This window comes from Nelusetta ayraudi, unplaced genomic scaffold, assembly GCF_046127955.1.
Source record: "Nelusetta ayraudi isolate G7.1 ecotype Tasmania unplaced genomic scaffold, CSIRO-AGI_Nayr_v1 ptg000074l, whole genome shotgun sequence".
NCBI lineage: Eukaryota > Metazoa > Chordata > Actinopteri > Tetraodontiformes > Monacanthidae > Nelusetta > Nelusetta ayraudi.
In genome coordinates this window covers 1,270,446-1,290,234 of record NW_027466124.1, presented here as the reverse complement: position 1 = coordinate 1,290,234, position 19,789 = coordinate 1,270,446, and the positions used below count along the sequence as shown (strand labels likewise).

Here is a 19,789-nt window from a genome sequence, read left to right as displayed (position 1 = left end):
GTCGAGCAAGAGTGGACACGCGCGGACAACAAACGGCCTGCTTTGTAGCCAGCTGCGGGAGGCGGAGGTGACGGATGAATACTAAACAGAGTGAAAGACCAAAGTGGGACAGGAAGCTGAACTCACTCACAGGACTCTCCTCCTCGCGAGGGCTACTGACTGACACGTTGAGGATCAAGCAAGCTTGAAGTGAAGACTTGCTGCTGGATGGTCAGACTAAAGAGCTTTTGGGGGAAACTATACCATCAACTAACAGATTCGCTTCTAGAAATTAAAGTTGAGGTACTTATATGTATGAATATTTTCATTGGCTCTCTCTCTCTCTTTTTTTTTAACCCCCCCCTCCCCACACACACACACACACACACACACAAACACACACACACACACACACAAAATATGTATGAATGCAGGACACAAAGTATGTTCATCTCATGAAAACCTTTATTTTTATTTCAATATATATATATATATATATAATTATATGCATAAAAAAGGAATGATGCTCACCACATAGTGAGACTTTCAGAATAACTTAGTGTGCAAAATAGACAACACATATAAATTTATAGAGATTTGAAGGCAGAAGACTTTGTCTTCCAACACAAAGGGGCCTCTGGCGTCAGCAGACGACCCGTGATTGGTTGCACAGGCCTCCTGCAGTCGCCGAGCATGAGGTCCCACACCTGCAATTGTGACGGATGGACATTGAATTAATCAGTGGATCCACAAGAGGAGACTGTGGTGTGGTTCTAGTGTCTCTGCGCTACTCACCTGCTCGGTGGGTCTGCAAGCACCACAGCGGCTCAGCGCCGGGCCCGGTCCACCGCAGCCCCATCGCCAGTTCCCCTGACTGAGCCTGGGCTTCCCTGCCTGCCTGCCTGCCTGCCTGCCTGCCTGCCTGCCTGCCTGCACTGAGCAGGGTGGAAGGTTATCTCTATCACGCATACATACATATCTTTGCTTTACACTATTTACACGCTTTGAGGCTGTGGAGTGACAGCGATCATCCCTTGTGATTGGATAGAGAACCCTGCGGATGGTTTGCCGGCAGAAGAAGATTAATCAGTTGTTTTTATGTGATATTTTTTTTTGAAAACAAGTCTTTAAATGTCAAAGGAGCTGCTCACGGCCAGGGCCTCCACAGAGTCTGGCTGGCCGCATGGCTCTGGGCGAGGCTCTGCTTGCTCTCCTGTCCCTCCTCAGGCCTGGCTGGGAGGTGGTTTTGTGCCGGAGTGAGCGGTGGGAGCTGCACCGGACGGACAAAGCGCCGCCGCTTGAGGACTCCTGCCTGCAGTCTGTGGTTGGACTCCCGCCTCAGCATCTGCACAACAGCTGCCTTGGAGTGAGGCAGAGAGCCGAAGTCGGAGCGACCTCCGCCTCCCCTGCAGCCGCCCGAGGAATCCGAGTCCGAGTCGGCGACGGCCAGGGACGGATCCAGGCCGAGCCACGTGTCCTTCCCGTCGGGCGCCAGGAACTGTGCGGCTCTCTGTAGGCAGCTGGAGACGCCGTCCTGGTAGGAGGGCCTCTGGCCTCCGTCGCCGCTCGCCAGGCCTTCCTTGGCGATGCTCTGCAGGAAGCGGACGGCGTGCTCCAGGACCTCCGCCTTCTCCATTCTGCACTTTGGGGCACCCTGCGGGAGGACATGGAGGAGGTCATAAGAGCCTGCGTTTCCCGTTACACACTGTCTAGAAGTCATCCAATACACAGATATATTACAGAAAGGTACAAAGAGTTCCCTGCTTGTCGTTTTTAGGTCGTTTCCACACAGGTCCCCCAAACACAACAAGAGCCTGTTAACGGTGGTGAGGTGAACGGTCACGTAAAGTTCCTATGGTTTTAATGAAGGTCTGGCATGTGTGTTTACCGGTTGCTGCGGCTCCTGAAGCAACATGGTCCTCAGACGCTCCAGGCTGCGGTTCATTCTCTCCCTCCGACGCTTCTCCGCTTGAGATTTTACAAACTAGTAAAAACATTTAAAAAGAAAAAGAAAAAAAAAAGAAGAAGAAGTTATAAATAATAGAAACATGTTTTCAGATTTTGTCCGATAATGAGAATCAGCAGCGAGCATCATTTATTTATTTATGTACCTTTCGCTCGGTGGTTGCGTCCTCAGTCTCCTGTTGCAGTTTCATCGTGACTCAGACGCAGCGGCTCTCCCAGTGGCTTCTCTCTCCCCTGCTGATCAAGTCGATGTTATCTTACTGGCGACGGGCGGCTTCTTATATCTCCTGGCCGGCCTCACAAGCTCCGCCCACTACATTTACAATCCAGCTCAGCAACCCCCCACCACCACTTTATACGCCGTCGACACCCCTTCTCCTCGCGAGCGACCCCTCCTACTTTCTTTTTTTTTTTTTTTACGAGCGTGGCACGGGCGCTTCTAATGATTAAACTTGATTAAAAGTTGGATTAGCCGCGAACGTTCGAAGGCTGCAAATGGGAAACGTCAAAAACAAATGTGAAATTCAAACTTGTTTTGATGATGCACGTGTTTTAAATGACACAACTCTACATTGTAGCCTACGAGATGATCGATCACAGTCTCAGATGTGTGAATCCAACATTTCTTTTTTTTTTTTTTTAAATGACGAGTTATCTCGTTTATCCACTAGATGGCCTGCGTGTATTTGTTCAGTTATTGTGGGTTTGTGTGACTTGACGTAAAAGTGACAAACTGCCGCTGCCTTCTAACGTCCCCTAATTCACATTCGCAACATGTTCCCTTTGCTTTAATACCACTTTATTCTGCAATCCCACCCTAATCCCCCGTCAATGGGCTGCGCAGACGTGTGGCGAGTGTCGACACCTCGCCGTTCAACACCTCACGCAGGCGCATTTGTTAGTCATTATGCAGGGGGGGGGGGGTTGTGAGGTGCGACACCCAACGGATTACAATGGCCTAGCGCGTGCCATTTGGGCGCGTCACTGTCTCGTGCGAGAGCGCCTTTTGGCCCCCCCATAGGGAGTTTCAACACTTGCGCGTGGCGACCCTTTGATGTTGCTTTCTGTGGCCGTGGGAAAGCACGGTGGCAACAGTTTTCAGTGCTGTGTGTGTGTGTGTGTGTGTGTGTGTGTGTGTGTGTGTGTGTGTGTGTGTTCTGGGCTGGTGTGGATCAAGCCTGATCACTGGTCAATGCAGGAAACAGTATTGTAACTTTTTGGTTTACGTAGGAATATTTTGGTGGTTGTTGGTCAGTAGTTTATTCACCGTCTTTCCTGTATGAAATATTTTATCCTTTGATGCCAAATGTGATTAGAAATTTACATTATGGAATCGTACGCAAGTTAAACAGGACGGGTCCCCTCGTCGGAGTCCCTTTGATGTTTTATATTTTTCCGTATCATTTTTTTTTTACTATTTCAGTTTGAGCTGATACAAATCTTTTCATACAAGTTCCATGAAACCTATTGATAACTGGTTTGCAGCGGCTGGAGTGAAATAAATAATAAGGAACAAGTAATCAACACTGCTCATTACTGCCCCCTACAGAAGGCCTTGGGCTACACACGCAATGACGGACGGAATGCCAGGTGGTTGTGAATACAGAGTCTTTATTGTAAAAGAGGTAGAGAGAATACAGGTGTTTCACTGTACAGAAAAAAAGACAGCACTGTTGACACACTCTTTCAGACCATAACGTGGACTCTCTCTCTCTCTCACACACACACACACACGCCTCATTTATCTTCACAGGGCTACGTGAGCCAAAGACACACACACACACACACACACACACACACACACACACAGAAACAAAAACACAAAAATCTTTGGATTTTTCTCTACTGCTCTCTCGTTCACTGGACGCATTCCCTCTTTCCGAGTTGTTAACTGAAAATGGTTGGAGCGCTAACAGCAATAATATTAATTGATAAAGGTATATGTGTGCTTAAAAAACAACGATAATGCGGTCCCGCCCCCTGGGCCCTCCGCTCCCCAGCACCCGACTACAAACACACAAGTCAGTAAGTAACATGTCCAACAGTAGTGGAAAAGAAGCCCGACAAGCCCCAGAATAAAACCACACTAGCATGCACGCATTTCTGCCCCACCGTCCGCGCACTCAGCTCAACACACGAACAACAACAACAACAATAATAATAATAATAATAATAATAATAATAATAATAATAATGACCGATGCTGAGCGTTAAGAAACCGACAAACAATAAAACAGAACAGAGTACAGTTTAAAATAGATAAAACAAACAAGAAACGACATACAAAAAAAACAACTGCAGCCAAGTGGGAAGTGTGAATTCATTCTGTCTGTCTGTCTGTCTTTTTTTTTTTTTTTTTTTTTACGTTTTTCCTCCACCCACCCCCACCCAGTCATCAAACTTTCCGTCGCTGTCGCTCTGTGCCGGCGGGGCGGGGCCATCAGTCCGAATTGTCGGAGTGGTCGCTGTGGGGTGAGGCGCCGCCCAGGGGAGAGGTGCGGCCGTGCCAGCTCCCGTTGGACTGAGGGGAAGCCAAGACACACACACACACACACACGGGCTGGGATTATTTCGAGTAACATCGACGCGTCGAGCAAGGAGCCAAACGCACCAATGTTTGGGTAGAGGAGGTCCACCCAGTAAACAACTTGGAAGATGACTGGACAAACCCCGTCTCTCCAACTCAAACTGACTTTGATTATTTTTTTCTTTTGGATTTTTTTTTTTTTTTTTATAGAGCCAGTTGGGCAAGTCTGCGGCAAGGAAGGGGGTAACACTAGAGTCACGTCTCGCCTTGTGGAGAACCAAAATACGCTGTGGTGATGTTTAGCTCAACTACTAGAACTCGTCTCTGCGACCAAGAAAAGGCTTCGGTCTCGATTTTCTTTTCGGGGTGAGATCTCTGAAAGATCAGCCGCCGAGGCCTCCAGGCTAATCTTCTTCTGTGATTTTTTTTTTTTTTTTAAGAGCGGCTTCCAGCAGATGCCTGTTAGTTAGATTATGCTCTGACTCTTGAGACTGGAGCTTGACAAAATGGATTTTGATTTAATTTGACGTCGCTGCTGGTGCACTCTATATCGACAGTCGCAGAATTTCTGTGATTCAATCAAAACGCCTGTTCTGGCTTAAACCGTTTAATCGGTTATGTGGTCAAGTGTTTTAGACGTTTGCGTGTATTTTTCTCGAGGAATATGAACTTACACCATCTTACTACCCTTTAGAGATTTTAGTTAATTTTGCCATGTCTTTTTTTTTTTTTTTTTTTTAATTCTTGCTTATTTTTGGCATCTAACTCAGTGTTAGTGGGAAGTACCTGCATGCCCATTGGGTAGGCAGACTGCTCGCCATTTACAGGTGGGACCCCAAGGAAGAGGTCAGCTGATCCGGGCAGGGAGAAGGACCCAGACCCTGAGGGTAAAAAAAACAGAAGAGACATTCCACTGAGATGAATTTTCAGGGACGCCACAACGCTAAAATCTTGCAGCGCGATAATACCTTGGTAACAGTTCAACAGTACAATAAAAAACTAAAAATACAGACTCGGGTAGGTGTTAACTGTCCTCACTTCCCTTTGTTTTGCTTTACTGCAGCTTAAGAAAACAACTTTTTTTCAGAAGGACCTGTCCTTTAACACCTTCATATATCCACACAGCAAAGCTGACAATACCATTCCATCGCTATTTGACAGCCAGTTTTACCAACAGTTTAAAATGCTAAGCCAACAGTGAGGACACCCGGGTGATGTCCCTGAGCTCTGCAGGCGTTCAGCTACCTGTGGAGTTGGGAGTGTGCGGGGAATCCTCTCCCTGTCGGGCAACGATCGCTGTCTTCATGGCATAAAGGTTGGCCTCCTCCTGGAACTTACTGATGTTCTTCTTGTAGCGAATTCTCTTGTTGCCGAACCAGTTGCAGACCTTGCAAGAAGGAAAACACAAGACACCGGCTTTGAGCAAAAAACAGAAAAATGAAAAAAAAAAAAAAAAAAAAAAAAAAAAAAGTCATCTTACAAACTCATGTTGTTCAAAGCGAGGCGAGTGGATCTACCTGAGAAACGGTTATTCCGCACTGTTTGGCAAGTTCCTCTTTGGCTTCTTCGCTCGGGTATGGGTTGGACAGGTGGGAATAGAAATACTCATTCAGGACCTCTGTGGCCTGCTTGCTGAAGTTGCGCCTTTTGCGTCTGTGGAAACAAGTTCAAGGAAAGGAACAACTTGGTTATGCCCTCCTGAATTTCTAGGATTAAAATGCAGTGTCGCCTGTGGCCATCGTATAAAGAGACATTTCTAAACAAAATTAGTGGGGAGAAAATTCTAACTTTACTTTAAATAGCCACTGTTTCAGTTCTAAACAATTATTTCCTCCATAATTGCTGATGCAAGAAAAACAATTGAATACATTTGCATTCACCGCTAATGTTAAGCCGGAAAAGGCGCTCACCTGGCGTCCAGGAAGCGCGAGCGCAGGATCATGACGGCCTCACAGGTGCTCTGCTTCAGCTGTGTCTGGATGGAGCTGAACTTGCGGTGGATGATGGCCACCATGCGCTCGATCTCCCGCGGGGTCACGGGGCGTGTGCGCGACTGCTCACGCAGCAGGTTCATGACGTGGGTGGTGAACTCGGTGCAGGCCTGCGGAGGTGAAAGACGGCATATGTTGAATGGGAAGTCAAACCACACAGCAGGAAAACTGACACGACTTGAGGAAGACCCTGGACACTTCAGTGGCTGGTATCATATTGTAAGTGATAATATTATATGTTTGTGCCAACAACATCAAAAGGGGGCTGATATACAGAAGTGTGTGCTTATTATGTATAGACTCAAAAAAAAAGCAGAGCAAGGAAAAGAAGTCAAGCAAGAACTTTTGTCCGTTCACTGACCGGTTGGAGAAACATTAGCGTTAGAAAAGTCTGAACAAGTGCATTGTGGGTTGTATGGTACAGCTAAGGATCCTATTCACATCCACAGACGTGGAGACTCTATTGCACCGGAAGCGTACAGAGAGCAGAGAGGAGCCGAGAGCCCGAACCCCACACCTAACATGTCGAGAGATTAGGCCTCTGACAAGCAACACGCTGTTGCGAAACACTACCTGCTCGTACTTCTCCAGCTCCGTGTGGTAGATACTGCGAATCTGGCTCAACTTGCTTTTGTAGTCCGAGTGCTCCAGCGAGCTGTCGGGTGACATCCCTCCCGAGCTGGTGGCAGCGGAGACGGCGGCGGCAGCCCCGCCACCCTTCTCTGGGCCGGCCACGCCCTCCGCCAGCAGCATGTTGTCTAGTCGCACCAGCTGAGGATCTGGGGGTTCGTCCTCTTGGGCGTTCCTCATCGACAGGCCTGTTGACAAGACAAATGTCACAAAATCAACAAAGCACCAAGTGTGCGTGTTACGGAACTGTCCTTTGTAATCTGCTGCGTTCATGTTTGTTTGAGCTTGCCTACTCATACATGTTCAACCAGTGGGTAGAGGTGTATTTGTACTTGTTTTACTTTGCACACCAGACTAGCTTTCTCAGTAACTATGACCATGACGATAACTTCTTTCCACTTATAGTTCTGTCAGCGTTTAGTGGGTGTTGAAGGATGCGGAAATGATCACAAAATTGAATATATATTTGAAACAGAAAAAATATAAATGCTTCAGAAAGACAAAACTATCACAAACACATTCTAAAACTGTAACTTTAAGCGCAAGCAATTTGCCAGAAAAGAGGTTCAGCAGAGAATGTTTGTATGAGCTGTTTTTAAAAGATGTACTAAAAATCATCATAAAGTCGAACAAACATTTACAAACAGACTTTATATTCAGTAAAGAAAACATAGTCAAAATCAAGGAGTATGTTACAAGTAAACAATCAGCATCCAAGGACAAATCCATTTTTTTGTAGTGCATTTACAGTGTATTTTAATTGCTACTCTGCAGATTTCCTGTAAATTAAGCTATCGGAAGAAACACAGAGGAAACATATAATTTCAGCATGTATTGTTGAGTTGCTGGTTCAGCTGTTGGTTGTATTTTATTTTATTTTTTTTATTACCAAAATGTAATTTATAAAATAGCCGACCAATTGTGTGACTGTGTGTGTGTGTGTGTGTGTGTGTGTGTGTGTGTGTGTGTGTGTGTGTGTGAATGCAGCTTTGTTTAGATTTCATTGCCTGCTGATGACACAGTGTCAACACAATCTAATAATGGTTTAATTATTGAAGAAGGCAATGTGAGTCAAAAGCCGTCAAAGGCTCATTTGATAACCAAATACATAAATGTGTCGTCTGCGTACATTTTTTTTTACTGCTCGGGGAGCAAAGGAAAGTGGACCCAAAAAAAGAAAAGAAAAAGAAAAAAAAAATAATAAGGTTACCTGTCTTTTCCTTGATGTCACACAGGACGCTGAATAAAGCAGGTTTCATCCGGTGACAGTTGAGCGCATGTTTCCTGTGAATTAAACCCGGCAACGTGTGACTTGTGATTGGAACAGATGACCAGTTGTAAACAGGAGTGACGACATGCAAATCGATCAAAACAAAAACAAAAAGCGAAGTGACTGACTAGCCACACCGCGGCTAACGTCGCGAAGCTTAGCTTCATGCTAGCTACGTGCTAAAGAGGCAAGAGCACTCTTGATACACATTAGCGAGCGGGTTTTAGTTTGTTTCAGTCTGTTTTAATGTGCTCGCGTACAATACTCCTATTGTCCGCAGAACACGCATAACAGAACACGACTGCTTCTGCTGTTAACCCATTTACACCTGATGCTACCCGGCAGCAGCTACCTATGGTGAACCCTCGCCTGTTAGCCTTGAAGGCTAACAATAGCCAACACCGGTTAAACCCCCGTGCAACTCCAAACAAGTGCGTGCTTGAAAATGACAGCAAAGAAACCCCAGAAATAGACACACATGCAAAAGCGTTCTAACAATCTGCGTCTAAAACATCCTTGGTTTATTACGACTGTCGTTAAATGTATATTTTGTTTAAAACGCCAGCGGCCGCCTAAATATCCCTAGACAATACGTCTAAGTTGGGGAAACTTTGCCCCATGCGAGTAGGAGTCGGCAAAGCGGCAAGAGAACAACAACAACAACAACAACAAGCAGCGTCGAGGAAAATTGAAAACGCCTTAAGTGGCCACTCACTTCGCCTGTGCCTCGTCCAAACTTTGGTCGGTGATGGTCATGATTTGCTGCAGTATGTCCCCGATGTCTCTGCGACTTTCGTGTCCGTTTTCCGTGCCCTCGAGGCCCGAGTCGCCGCCGTCGGACCGGTGCTGGGGAGGCTGGTGCGCCGAGTTCAGTGCGTGCATCCCGGCGTGGCCGCTCATGCCGAGTCCGCGGCCGTTGGCGGGCCCGTTGCCCGACAGAGGCTGCTGCTGCAACATCTCTCAGCGGCGCACAGTGGCGACGACTGCTGCCCGACTGCGTACACACACACACACACACACACACACACACACACACACACACACACACACACACACACACACACACACACACACACACACACACACACACGCGGCGCTAAGGCATGATCGCGCCGAGCCACGGTCCCCCAGCGCTTAACCTCAAACAGTATTGATTGGTGATGCAAAAACACTGCAAACATGCGAGATGATGGTAAGTGTCGTGTTTACTGGCAGCTGGTGCAAGCATGACAACAAACCATGACAACAATGAAACATCTGCATCTTAAATTATCGGAAAGAGGATGTGTGTGAGCGTTGTATCTGATCTTGCAAATGATGTGCCTTACTGTCGTCGTCGTCGTCGTTAGGTTTCAATCGGTCATAATCATCAGCAGCAACAACATTTATCAATATTTTCTATTAGCAATCAGCGTCACTATTTTGTCTGTGAACTCACGAAATATGACAAAAGTCCATCCATTACTTTTATTTACTTGCTTCACTCTTCAAAAAAAAAAAAAAAAAAAAAAAATACAACTTCTATATTTATGGAACAAACCCTTTGTGATCTCACAGAGGGCCTCAATAACTCACGGTTACTTCTCCCACACTAACTCTCAGGTAGGTTTTTGTCCTTACTTTTTGTCCTCTTACAAACATTTGTAAGGTCCAGCAACAAAGCCCTCTGTGATGTCACAAGGAACCTTTGCATTTCTCACAGGGGACAAAAGCAACCCCCAGCCAGATGCTAGCTCCGCCCTCTGAGACCCCCTTCATGTTGTCCCCTTCCAAACGTGTGTAAGGCCAGACAGAGGACAAACAACAATTCAGAAGGCGACTGTAAATAAAGGGATAAAAATTCTGATTTGGGGAAATTCATAAAACTTTCTTTGTTTATTTTTAATCATGTAAAAAAAAAAAATAAGACTGAGAAGAGGCACAGCATGGCCCTTTTTTTTTTTTAAGTTATCTGGTGAGAGGTTATAATAATCTCGCTGCTCTTCACACTTCACTCTGCTTCTCCTTTTAGCTGCAAGTCAACAGGATATGCACACAAACCACAAACGGTGTCAGAGGAGCCGTGTGCTGCCTGTTTCAACATGTTGCAACCTCTGTCTGTCACAACCAAATGAGTAGCAGCCCAGGCAGCAACAGCAGCTGCACGCAGCCGCCGCCGCCGCCACAGCCGCCACAGCTCCCTTCCTGAAATAACCAGAGAGGCTGCCTTCTGCTCCAGAGCATATACCTGCACCAGACTGATGAAATGCACGGCAGGGTTTGTCTCACTGGGCTTTTTTTCATCCCTCCCCTCAGCACTTGACAGTAATATTTCATAATAGCTCGCCTTGTCAGACGTGCAGCAAATGAATAGGGGTGGGCTGTGGTAAGAGGAACAGGAAGAGAGGAGACGAGAGCGAGGAGGCAGCGGGGCAGACAGAGCGGCTGAAAGCTGTCACGTCGGCATGTGAAACTCTTCACACACGGCAGGATTTTTTTTCTCTTCTCTGTCTTTCTTTCTTTCTCTTTGCTGCCAAGATGAGAAGCGAGCTAAAAATGCCGTGTGGATTCAAGATGTGACACCACGGGAGTGACAAAGTTTGGAACTTGAAGGTAAGGTTGAAAAGTGGAGGGTTTTTGTATTTACACCACGGGTAACTTTGTGATGGGAGAAGGGGTTGGGGGGGGGAGCAAAAAGCAGATGTTTGTCAACAGCGTTTTTCAAAAGGGAAACTTTTGGCAGAATAATGCAGATAATAAGGTATTTTTTCTCTGGGGCTGGGATGGTGACGCACACCACATACAGAAATGTATGGCAGAGGGGAGACTGAGCTATATTCCTAACACTAGAAACCTGTCAAACTGGTTTCACACACATTTACTCAGCAAGAGCTTGAAGCGGCTCCGCCATCGTCTTCTCCTCCGCCGAGAAAATACGCGGCTGCCCTGTGCTGTGTTGTTTACCCAGTGTGAGATTTCAGGGCCCGTGATCTCTGAGACTCAACCCCCACCTGCTTCTCTGTGTATCTTGACGTCAGGCTGTGAGAGTGAGATAAATGGACTGCGAAGACATCAAAGTGGAGATGTCCGAAGGAGATCTGATGGACCCGCTGGTCATCGTGGAGGAGGGCGATGAGATTCCCGGTGTCGCCTCAGAGGGCAGCCCGGCCGTGGAAGAAGACTTGGACGGCGGAGGAGAGGCCACCGTCGGCGAGGAGGCCGCAGGGCAAAAAGAGAAACCTGAGGGACGGGGGAGTGTGAGCGATGTACAAAACGGCGGTGGCGAGGGCGAGGAGGAAGGGAAGACAGCGGTGGGGAATGTAAACACCGGTGGCAGCGAGGCGGTGAAGCTGGAGAGGTCAGAATCCTGTGAAAGGCAACCTGAGGGGACGAAAAGCCAAGAAGAGGATCCAAAAAAGGTCAGTGGACAGTTCTTATTTGTCTGTGGCACAGAAAAAAGGGCCTTTTTTTTCTGTGCCACCCCCGCCCCCAACACAGAACTTCAAATGACTCAGCTCGCGGATCAGTGTTTGTCTGCGGTGTTTTGCAAGTCGGCCAACCAGCCTTGGTAACATACTTTGCGAAAAAAAAAAAAAAAATTGTTATACGGGGAGGAAAAACCAACACTAACAACCAACAGCAGCGAGCAGCAGGCATCATTTTTGTTAGAGGGCCACGTGGGAGTTGGCAATGTAGGAGTCGGGCAAATTCTTCCACCGTGCCAACAAACAGTGCGTGCCACTCACCCAGGAACCTTCCCTCCTTCGCTTTTTTCCTTTTTCTTTCTCTCTGCCACCTACACGTGGGTTCCCAGGCTCACCGGTTAACCCCTGACTTCCCGGACGCTCTGTACGAGCTGCTGTGCACCCTGCAGGAGGGCCGGCGGCTCAACGACCAGCGCTGCTCCTTCAGACTGGACGCCGCCGCCGCTGCCGGCGTCCGGAGGAGGAGGTGCCACTCAGAGCCCAACACCACCAAGCCGGCAAACAGAGGTGAGTGACAACGCAGCTGCACCTCTTTCCATGTGGGGGCGCTGACTCACCTCTGACAGATTGACTTGAATGGCTGTACCACTCCGGCCCTCCCGTCTCTTCCCGCAGTCGTCTTCTCCTCCATGACCTCGCTGCAGACGGAGGAGTTCTTCGAGCTGGTGGCCACGGCTCAGGCCCGCCGGCTGGACGACCAGAGGGCACTGCTCTCCTCGCTGCCCAAATCCAGGACCAGGAGCCTCAGGGGCAGCATCAAGCAATTGACCTTTGTCAGAAGGCCCCCGCCAGCTCCTGCTCCGGATCCCAAACCTGCCCCCGCACCCAAAGAGGATCTGTACAACATGATCCTCACCACACAAGTAAGCCACTTCTCAAGCCAAGGTTTACAGATTATAAAGAGAGAAAACCGTAAGGATGATTTTATTTCCCTGCACCCTTCTTACCTTCAGGCCCAGGGCAGGCTGGAGGACCAGCGCAGCAGAGCTCCTGGCCCCATGGATGATGAGGATTTCTTCTCCCTGCTGCTGAAGGTCCAGGGAGGACGCATGGAAGAGCAGCGGACTGAGCTCCCATGCATGCTGCAAACCTGAGACACTGAAGTAATAATAATGAGAATGACCGTTATGATGCCCAAGTTGGAACCACCTCGTTTGGCCGTGTCAGTCTGGGTTTATTTTAGATTTTCGTTGTTGTTGTTGCTTTCTTAGAGGACACATCTATCCTTTTTCCCACAGCGTTGATCCATGTTAAGACTCAAGTTTAGCTGCATTAACGCTAGCATTTGGGCTGTGGACTTTTTTTGTGACTGAGGGGGGCCCCCCTGTGGGACTGGACCAGCTGAAACGCTTCATCCTCTTGTTAAATTACATTTTTGCATACAGTATATACATCTATTTTGTGTGTGTGTTGTTTTGCATGTCTGCAATGAGTGCTTGACTCCAGTGTACAGAGGGAGGCAGCTCAGTGATTTGTCCTGCTTTGTGCGGGAGGCATTCACCACATCAGGGAAGATGTGGAGGAGTTGAAAACTCCAGCTGGCACTGCGCTCCACTGTGAAAGCATTTTTCGCGTGAGCTTCTTACCATGCAGATTTATAAACAATGTTTATAAAAAAAGGTTTGCTACCAGCTGTATTCCTCCTTCAAGCGTGCTTCACTTCCATTTTTTCTTCTCAGCCTGTTAATGGTAGGATGTTCAGCAGAAACCAGAGGGTGAAACCAGAGGAGGGTTGTTTGTTATCTTCAACATAAATTGTCGGTGCTCTGGGTTGCATTCCCACAAACTTGTGTGAATACCAAATTGTTTATAAATGACCAGTCGAATGTAAATCCTAACATCCTCCAGATAGTGACCACGCTGGGGAATAAACATTAGAAAGACAAACTCCAGAATACAAAATAAACTTATACGTTTAATGTCAGTTTACCTGGAGACACATGCAGCCTGGAGACAAAAATGGATTAACAGCAACAAGGACTGTTTTCATTTGCTCTCAGGAAATCAAACTTGTTTTTGGGGACCAAATGTGCCCACAGAAGTGGTTCAAGGCCATTTTAGTGAGCAGTCACAGTGAACTTCCTGCAAACCTGTGACCCCAAAGTTTGGTCCCTGTAGCTGAGAGCAGAGGTTTCTGAGGAAGTCCTGGCTGGACCTGACAGGAAGATGCTGTGTCACTTCCTCAGGGCGAGCACAACTGTGTGACACGCTACATTTTAATCCAAACTGCTGCTCAAGCTTCATTACTGCAGGCAGCGTGCATTCTGCAAGTGTTTTACCTAATATTATCCGTCAAATTATTGTGCAGAGTGATGGCTGCAGTTTTTCAGCATCTTCAGAATTTGAACCAAAAAGAAAAAAGAACCGAGATGTAGAGGGAAAACAGTTGCTGAAATGAAAAGTTTTCACGTTTCTCAAGCAGTGGTGATTTTTCTAAAAAACAGGAACAAAAAGTAGCAGCAGGCCGACCAAAGTTAGATTCAAGTTCCATTTTTGAGATGTAGCGCACCGTAACGAAATGGGTCTGTGCTGCACAGTCGGGTCATTCGTAAGAACACTTAGTAGTCAGGCAGCCGCTAAAAGTCAGTATTGGACACATTTCACTTGACGTTCATCTTATCAACCAAGGTTCAGCTTTAAAGTTGTAATGTTAAATATTAAAGGGCACCTATGATGCTTTTCCACTTTTTGAGCTCTAAATACTCTTCCAATGTTCCATACTAGTGTCAAACAATGCCAAAAGTGTCAAATAATGAGGTTCATGCGTTTGGACGTGAGCCCTGCAAGTCTTTTATTATTGATCCACTGGTTACAGCTTAGCTTCTTTAACATTTATACATTCATTTAGTTGTTTTTCCATTATTTTCCACGGTCATTGTTTTTTAATTGAAGCTCAGCCTCTCACGTGACGTAACGACCTAAAGTGGTGCTACTTCCGCACACCGAACAGCTGCGTGTTTTCGTCACGTGACCGAAACAAGGAAGTGGACTCGTCCTAAAAGTCAAACTTGACCGGGGAATGGACATCATCTTACTGCTGTGTCGAAGCGAGGAACTGGATCAGAGGCAGAGGTAGGAGCCGACCGTAAAAAGGCACTTTATTAACCTGAGTTTAACCTGCGAAGGAGTTCGATCGCTCAGACGTGTTGAATTTAGCCAAAGGTGCTGTTGGTCTCGCTGTCCTCTTGTCAAGTTCCAGACTTTCTTTCTCTTTTTGTCGTAACCTGTGTAAAGTCATCTGTCAAAGTCCTGCAAAGTTGTCCACCAGCAGCCGCCGATCGTGTGGTAGACCGCAGTGAAGTTAGCTTCAGGTTGGAGGGGGAATGCCGCTTATATTACAGTAGAATGGCACACAAACAACTTCAACTCCAACTACACCAGTTGTCGCGTCGGCTAGTTGTTGGCTTCCAGCACTTAAAATAAATAAATAATATATATCTATTTTATGTGTATATTATATGTGTGTAATTCAATGCTTTTTACAGTTGATGACGTCATATCATGATCATATGTATGTAAATATGAGTGCAAAATATGTCAATCTGTGCAAAACAGGAAGTATGGGGGGGGGGGGGTATTTCTTTTTCTTTCTTAACAATGCAAGTACAAAATGCTGAACTTACAACAATCTAGTGCAACTATTTTCCCCACAGATGCTGCTTCTTTCTCTCCTGCTGATCCTCTACTTGCCTGCAGGGGGCGGCAGCACGCCAATAAGCTGCTACAACGACAGAGGGGATGCGGTCGATTGGTAATTCACTGAAGTCGGGACGAGCTGCTGGGCCAACTGGAGTGTTTGCTGTTGTCTTCACCCCTCTCTCCTGTCCTGGCTCGCAGGTTCTACATGTACAAGCTGCCCACTAGACGTGGCAAGCAGTTTTCTGGAGAAGGGGAGAAGTATTTACTGCTGGAGAAAGGGAGCGAGGGATGGACCGACGGGAAGGGCTCGGTGAATGAGAGCACGGGAGCCCTGGGCAGGACAGTGGGACAGCTCTACTCCCAAAGCAAGGTTCGCTGCTTGGACACAGTTTCAGATCCTTCTCATCACCACGTCAGCCATTTCCCCTGGAGCTTCTGGGCTCAGTTTTTTTTTTTTTGATGCAACCAATAAGCTTCCTTACAGCTCTAACAAAATAAGGAAATGACTCATGCAAACCGCCTGTGACATTTATTTTCATGACAAGGGAAAACCAAAAATGCACGTGACAAAATTACACAATAGAATTACGACTCAGTGGAAAAACAAAAGACAAAATCGCAAAATTTTTCGCCCTCTCTGTGTGAAATTAAGGTCATGGATTTTGGTGTGCCAGTTTCTTATAGACACAGTAGTATTATTTTTAAATGCTTCTGCTTTCTTGCCATAGTCCTATCACCTTTATAAACAGCCTAATGAGATGCAGAGTTCAGCAAAAAAAAAATTGTGTTGCTGCTGCTTTAACCCCTGCACACACAGTTAAAGATCAGAACAGGAAGCAGGAAGAGGGAACTACAGTTTGCTTGTTTATTCCAATACATCTCTTTTTTTGTTGTTGTTGGTCAGCTTCTCATTGTTCTGCTCTCTGATGTTGTGTTTCAGCTAACAAACATTTAGCCAGTTCAGTTATTGGATGCGTCTCCTTCACAGAGTACAGAGCTGGCCTACATCCTTTACAACGACCAGAAGCCGGTCACAAAGTCTGCGGGCGGACTTGCTGGCATCGCTGGAAGCAGGCGAGGCCATACCAAAGGTGCAGTGGAAGGACTCACACTGTGACAGACATGAAAAAACAGAATCGATGCCACATGATATGCGTACGCCGCTCTCACCCCAAACGCTCCCGACTCCCTCCCGCCGCAGGCGTCGTCCTGCTGGATAAGAAGCAGGGCTTCTGGTTGGTCCACAGCACCCCCCACTTTCCACCTGTGCAAAAGGAAGGACGGTTTTCTTACCCCTCCAGCGGAATGGTGAAGGGGCAGAACTTCATCTGCGTCACCTACCCGCTGGAGCGCTTCCAGACCATCGGTAAGACTGGAGGTCGTACGAGGGAAAAGGTCAAGCTGTTTGTCCTCAAGGGGTCGGGTCAAAAGAAGATGTTAATACGTTATTTATAGCCGAGGATTACTGTTTAGAAAAGGCTAAATTGAATTTTAGTTTTTTTAAAGATTACATTAGACAACACCTCCATCTAGTGGTCACCTACTGGTTGTTGAAATGGCCCAAAATGAACACAAAAAACATTTTAATTTCACAGAATAATATGCTGTTTTTTTATGATATAGAATTATTATTTTATTTAAAAAAAAACAGTTTTCTGTGCGTTTCATATTTAACAGCAGCTGTTATTAATAGATTTAATAACAGCAAAATACATGGTTGTTACATGGATAGTGTTGCTATCAAAATATATATTTTTTTTCAAGCACATGTGCTTTGTTTGGCTACATGTAAATATCAATTGCATGGTTTAACTCAGCTATAAGAGACCAATTTGACTCAAGCCGAGTTTTTCTTAAGCCTCATATCAGCCACTTTTAATTCTGCAGCGCCCTGCTGCCGCAGAGAGAAATAGTCTCTTCATCTCAGTCAACTGCTCCACCGTCGCCTTTTCATTTAGTGACAGAGCGATTGCGAAGCGCCGCGAGCAACGCGTGCTTCAAACTGAACTCGTTTTGTTGCCACAGGAGAGCAGCTCCAGATCAATCAGCCCACCGTGTACGACTGCGACGTCCCGGCATCCTTTGCCTCGTTGGTGCCAGCGCTCGCGGCCGTCTGTGGGAAGTACTCTCGGTCCGTGTCCAACCGCAGCGTGACCCTGACCTCGGCGGGCGGCACTGACTTCATCAGCTTTGCCAAAGGGGCATCTTTCGACGACGGTACGCAGTTCTGCATATTTTCTACACAGGGTTCAGGGTCGGCAGGTTTTCATTGACCCTCCCTCTCCTCCTCCGACAGACCTCTACCACTCCTGGGTGGCTCCGACCCTTCAGTCTGACCTCCTGGTCCAGTTCTGGAAGCTGTCCACGGGCGTCTTGCCTTCCAACTGCTCCGGAGATTGGAAGGTCAAGAACGTCAACTACATCCAGCCGGGCCAGTCGTTTGCCTTCAAAAACAGCAAGGACCACTCCAAGTGGGCCGTCAGCCCCGGCCCGGCCGGCTCCTCCGACTCTGGGGGCGGCTGGGTGTGTGTGGGCGACATCAACCGGAACATGGCGGAGGAGAAGCGCGGCGGCGGGACGGTGTGCCAGCGGGACCCAGTGGTGTGGAAGGCCTATCGAACGGCGGCGCTGAAGTGGGACGACTGTGAAGGAGGCGCCGGCCTCCGTCCATTCAGGCCATGAAGGGGCCGGGAAAGAAATGAAAGGTTTTTCTGGTGATCTGAATGCTGCAACTGTTTTGCTGCCATTATGGTGATAGGAGGAAGGGTGACATTTATAGTTTAGTGGAAGCTTCCTGTAAGGGAGCAAACTGTCAAACTGCAAACTGGGATTTCTTGGGCATTAAGCACAACTGGTGTTTCTTTGTCTTGTTTTGATAAACAGGCGCTGAGCTATTGCATCAGTATTATCGGTATCATTCCATCAATATCTCTGTTGTTGACTGTCGTTTGTCATTTCTCTGATTTGTATGTGTTCTGGACTCTATGACTATAAATTGGTTTACATGCTGTTTGTAAAGATTTGATCATTTAGACATTTACAGATTTATTTTCAATTCATCATAGTTAGTATAAAAAAAACCAAAAACAAAACAAAAATAAAGTGCCCAAGTATTTTATTGAAAAATGTTTTAAATAAATGGTTTCCTCATGGCCCAACGCCCCCAACCACAACACCCATGACTGCTGAGCCCATGCACCACGAGCCCCCACCTTTAACACCACCCCGTGGGGTCCCTACAGACGCACGTACATGACATTCAGATGCACCTTCACAATGATTCACCAGGGGCTCGGCGCCGTGGAAAACATCTCTTCCTCACCCGACGGTGGATCCTCCTCCAGCACATCAGTGGAGAGCAGTGCAATTCATAGAAAAGTAGATTTATTACCATAAAAATAAGACATTGTGCATGTAGTGCATACATAGCCGTTGACGCGAGGCCAAGGTCAGCGCGTCGCTTCACCGCCGCCCCACGCTATACATTCTAATGCAAACATGAGAGACGGGAGGCGCCCTGCGGAGAAAGGCACTGAGAACGATCAGTAGCTTAGCGCCGAGGCTAACCCACGTCATCTGAAGGATCCTCTCCCAGGGGCCAACAGGCAGCAGCCCGCTCCGTGCCTCAGCCAACCAGGCGGCCTCACCAGCACGGAGCCGGGCCGGGAGTCACAAGAGACGATGGCAGGGCAAACGTGGAGTCTTTTGAAGTGTCGGTGAGGCAGCCGGTCATCATGTCCCGTTGATCAGAAACTGCATGGATTCATGCAACGTACACCTCCCCATCTAAAACTGCATACCATAGATGCATATTGTGGCCGGGCCACTGTGTCGTGTCCATACCAAAATTAGATGCCGATAGTTATCATTGAGCCAGAAGCTGCAAATATCAGTGTTTGGCCACTAGAGGTCAGAAGATCACTAATATAGTCTGAGTGAGCCATCATGCTTTAAAAAGTAGCTTTGGCTGATGTTAGTCTGGCGTTCTTCTTTCTTTCTATCTTTTTTTTTTTTTGAATAAATCCAATCACGTATTTGTCTCACTAGTGATGAGATTAAGTGCATTACTGTCCTCTTAAATCTCTCTTTTGATTTGGAGGAGCGTCACGTGTGGCTGCAGCATCTTAAATCTGCTCCGCTCGAAGCTCCAACAGTTGCTCCCACTATTTGAGGTAACTGCTTGAATTTTGTTTCCCAGCAAACAGACGGCAGACACGTGGACCTCGGGCACCTCGCCAGTGGGGATCACAATGTGTACATCATCCAGGCACATGAAACACATAAACATACATATACACATATATACCTGTGAGACACGTCTCCA

At 47.1% G+C, this 19,789-nt stretch overlaps 4 protein-coding genes and 1 long non-coding RNA gene across 5 annotated transcripts; 2 read left to right on the top strand and 3 right to left on the bottom strand.

Annotated features, from left to right (window-relative positions):
- Positions 1 to 461: 461 nt before the first annotated feature.
- Positions 462 to 890, bottom strand: LOC142899597 (uncharacterized). Its single transcript, XR_012928789.1, has 2 exons — positions 775 to 890; positions 462 to 686 (listed from the first exon to the last, which is right to left on the bottom strand). It is a non-coding gene; the product is annotated as an uncharacterized LOC142899597 (long non-coding RNA).
- A 23-nt stretch (positions 891 to 913) lies between these two features.
- On the bottom strand, positions 914 to 2,189 carry LOC142899596 (uncharacterized). The gene is made up of 3 exons (XM_076043257.1): positions 2,091 to 2,189; positions 1,868 to 1,963; positions 914 to 1,633 (listed from the first exon to the last, which is right to left on the bottom strand). Exons 1-3 carry the CDS (start codon positions 2,133 to 2,135, stop codon positions 1,127 to 1,129), a joined length of 648 nt encoding a protein of 215 aa, XP_075899372.1. The 5' UTR covers positions 2,136 to 2,189; the 3' UTR covers positions 914 to 1,126.
- Positions 2,190 to 3,535: 1,346 nt separating this feature from the next.
- pbx2 (pre-B-cell leukemia homeobox 2) lies at positions 3,536 to 9,401 on the bottom strand. The gene is made up of 8 exons (XM_076043254.1): positions 9,078 to 9,401; positions 8,303 to 8,376; positions 7,036 to 7,280; positions 6,382 to 6,572; positions 5,989 to 6,124; positions 5,717 to 5,858; positions 5,258 to 5,352; positions 3,536 to 4,465 (listed from the first exon to the last, which is right to left on the bottom strand). Exons 1-8 carry the CDS (start codon positions 9,317 to 9,319, stop codon positions 4,385 to 4,387), a joined length of 1,206 nt encoding a protein of 401 aa, XP_075899369.1. The 5' UTR covers positions 9,320 to 9,401; the 3' UTR covers positions 3,536 to 4,384.
- A 1,057-nt stretch (positions 9,402 to 10,458) lies between these two features.
- gpsm3 (G protein signaling modulator 3) lies at positions 10,459 to 13,463 on the top strand. Its single transcript, XM_076043256.1, has 5 exons — positions 10,459 to 10,954; positions 11,380 to 11,760; positions 12,156 to 12,333; positions 12,442 to 12,689; positions 12,780 to 13,463. Exons 2-5 carry the CDS (start codon positions 11,398 to 11,400, stop codon positions 12,918 to 12,920), a joined length of 930 nt encoding a protein of 309 aa, XP_075899371.1. The 5' UTR covers positions 10,459 to 10,954; positions 11,380 to 11,397; the 3' UTR covers positions 12,921 to 13,463.
- A 1,279-nt stretch (positions 13,464 to 14,742) lies between these two features.
- dnase2 (deoxyribonuclease II, lysosomal) lies at positions 14,743 to 18,567 on the top strand. The gene is made up of 7 exons (XM_076043255.1): positions 14,743 to 14,898; positions 15,480 to 15,577; positions 15,664 to 15,835; positions 16,454 to 16,556; positions 16,667 to 16,831; positions 17,491 to 17,682; positions 17,762 to 18,567. Exons 2-7 carry the CDS (start codon positions 15,480 to 15,482, stop codon positions 18,145 to 18,147), a joined length of 1,116 nt encoding a protein of 371 aa, XP_075899370.1. The 5' UTR covers positions 14,743 to 14,898; the 3' UTR covers positions 18,148 to 18,567.
- Positions 18,568 to 19,789: the final 1,222 nt, after the last annotated feature.

What these genes read in the sequence shown, in the direction of transcription:
- dnase2 (XM_076043255.1), top strand. Translation starts at nt 15,480, where the DNA reads ATGCTGCTTCTTTCTCTCCTGCTGATCCTCTACTTGCCTGCAGGGGGC. An exon ending in AGCTCTACTCCCAAAGCAAG is followed by an intron (nt 15,836 to 16,453) that starts GTTCGCTGCTTG and finishes TCTCCTTCACAG; the next exon opens with AGTACAGAGCTGGCCTACAT. An exon ending in AGGGGCATCTTTCGACGACG is followed by an intron (nt 17,683 to 17,761) that starts GTACGCAGTTCT and finishes CTCCTCCGACAG; the next exon opens with ACCTCTACCACTCCTGGGTG.
- LOC142899596 (XM_076043257.1), bottom strand. Translation starts at nt 2,135, where the DNA reads ATGAAACTGCAACAGGAGACTGAGGACGCAACCACCGAGCGAAAG. An exon ending in ACGCAACCACCGAGCGAAAG is followed by an intron (nt 1,964 to 2,090) that starts GTACATAAATAA and finishes TGTTTTTACTAG; the next exon opens with TTTGTAAAATCTCAAGCGGA. An exon ending in TTCAGGAGCCGCAGCAACCG is followed by an intron (nt 1,634 to 1,867) that starts GTAAACACACAT and finishes GTCCTCCCGCAG; the next exon opens with GGTGCCCCAAAGTGCAGAAT.
- gpsm3 (XM_076043256.1), top strand. Translation starts at nt 11,398, where the DNA reads ATGGACTGCGAAGACATCAAAGTGGAGATGTCCGAAGGAGATCTGATG. An exon ending in AAGAAGAGGATCCAAAAAAG is followed by an intron (nt 11,761 to 12,155) that starts GTCAGTGGACAG and finishes GTGGGTTCCCAG; the next exon opens with GCTCACCGGTTAACCCCTGA. An exon ending in ACATGATCCTCACCACACAA is followed by an intron (nt 12,690 to 12,779) that starts GTAAGCCACTTC and finishes TCTTACCTTCAG; the next exon opens with GCCCAGGGCAGGCTGGAGGA.
- pbx2 (XM_076043254.1), bottom strand. Translation starts at nt 9,319, where the DNA reads ATGTTGCAGCAGCAGCCTCTGTCGGGCAACGGGCCCGCCAACGGCCGC. An exon ending in TCGCGCTTCCTGGACGCCAG is followed by an intron (nt 6,125 to 6,381) that starts GTGAGCGCCTTT and finishes TTGTTTCCACAG; the next exon opens with ACGCAAAAGGCGCAACTTCA. An exon ending in GCGGAATAACCGTTTCTCAG is followed by an intron (nt 5,859 to 5,988) that starts GTAGATCCACTC and finishes CCTTCTTGCAAG; the next exon opens with GTCTGCAACTGGTTCGGCAA.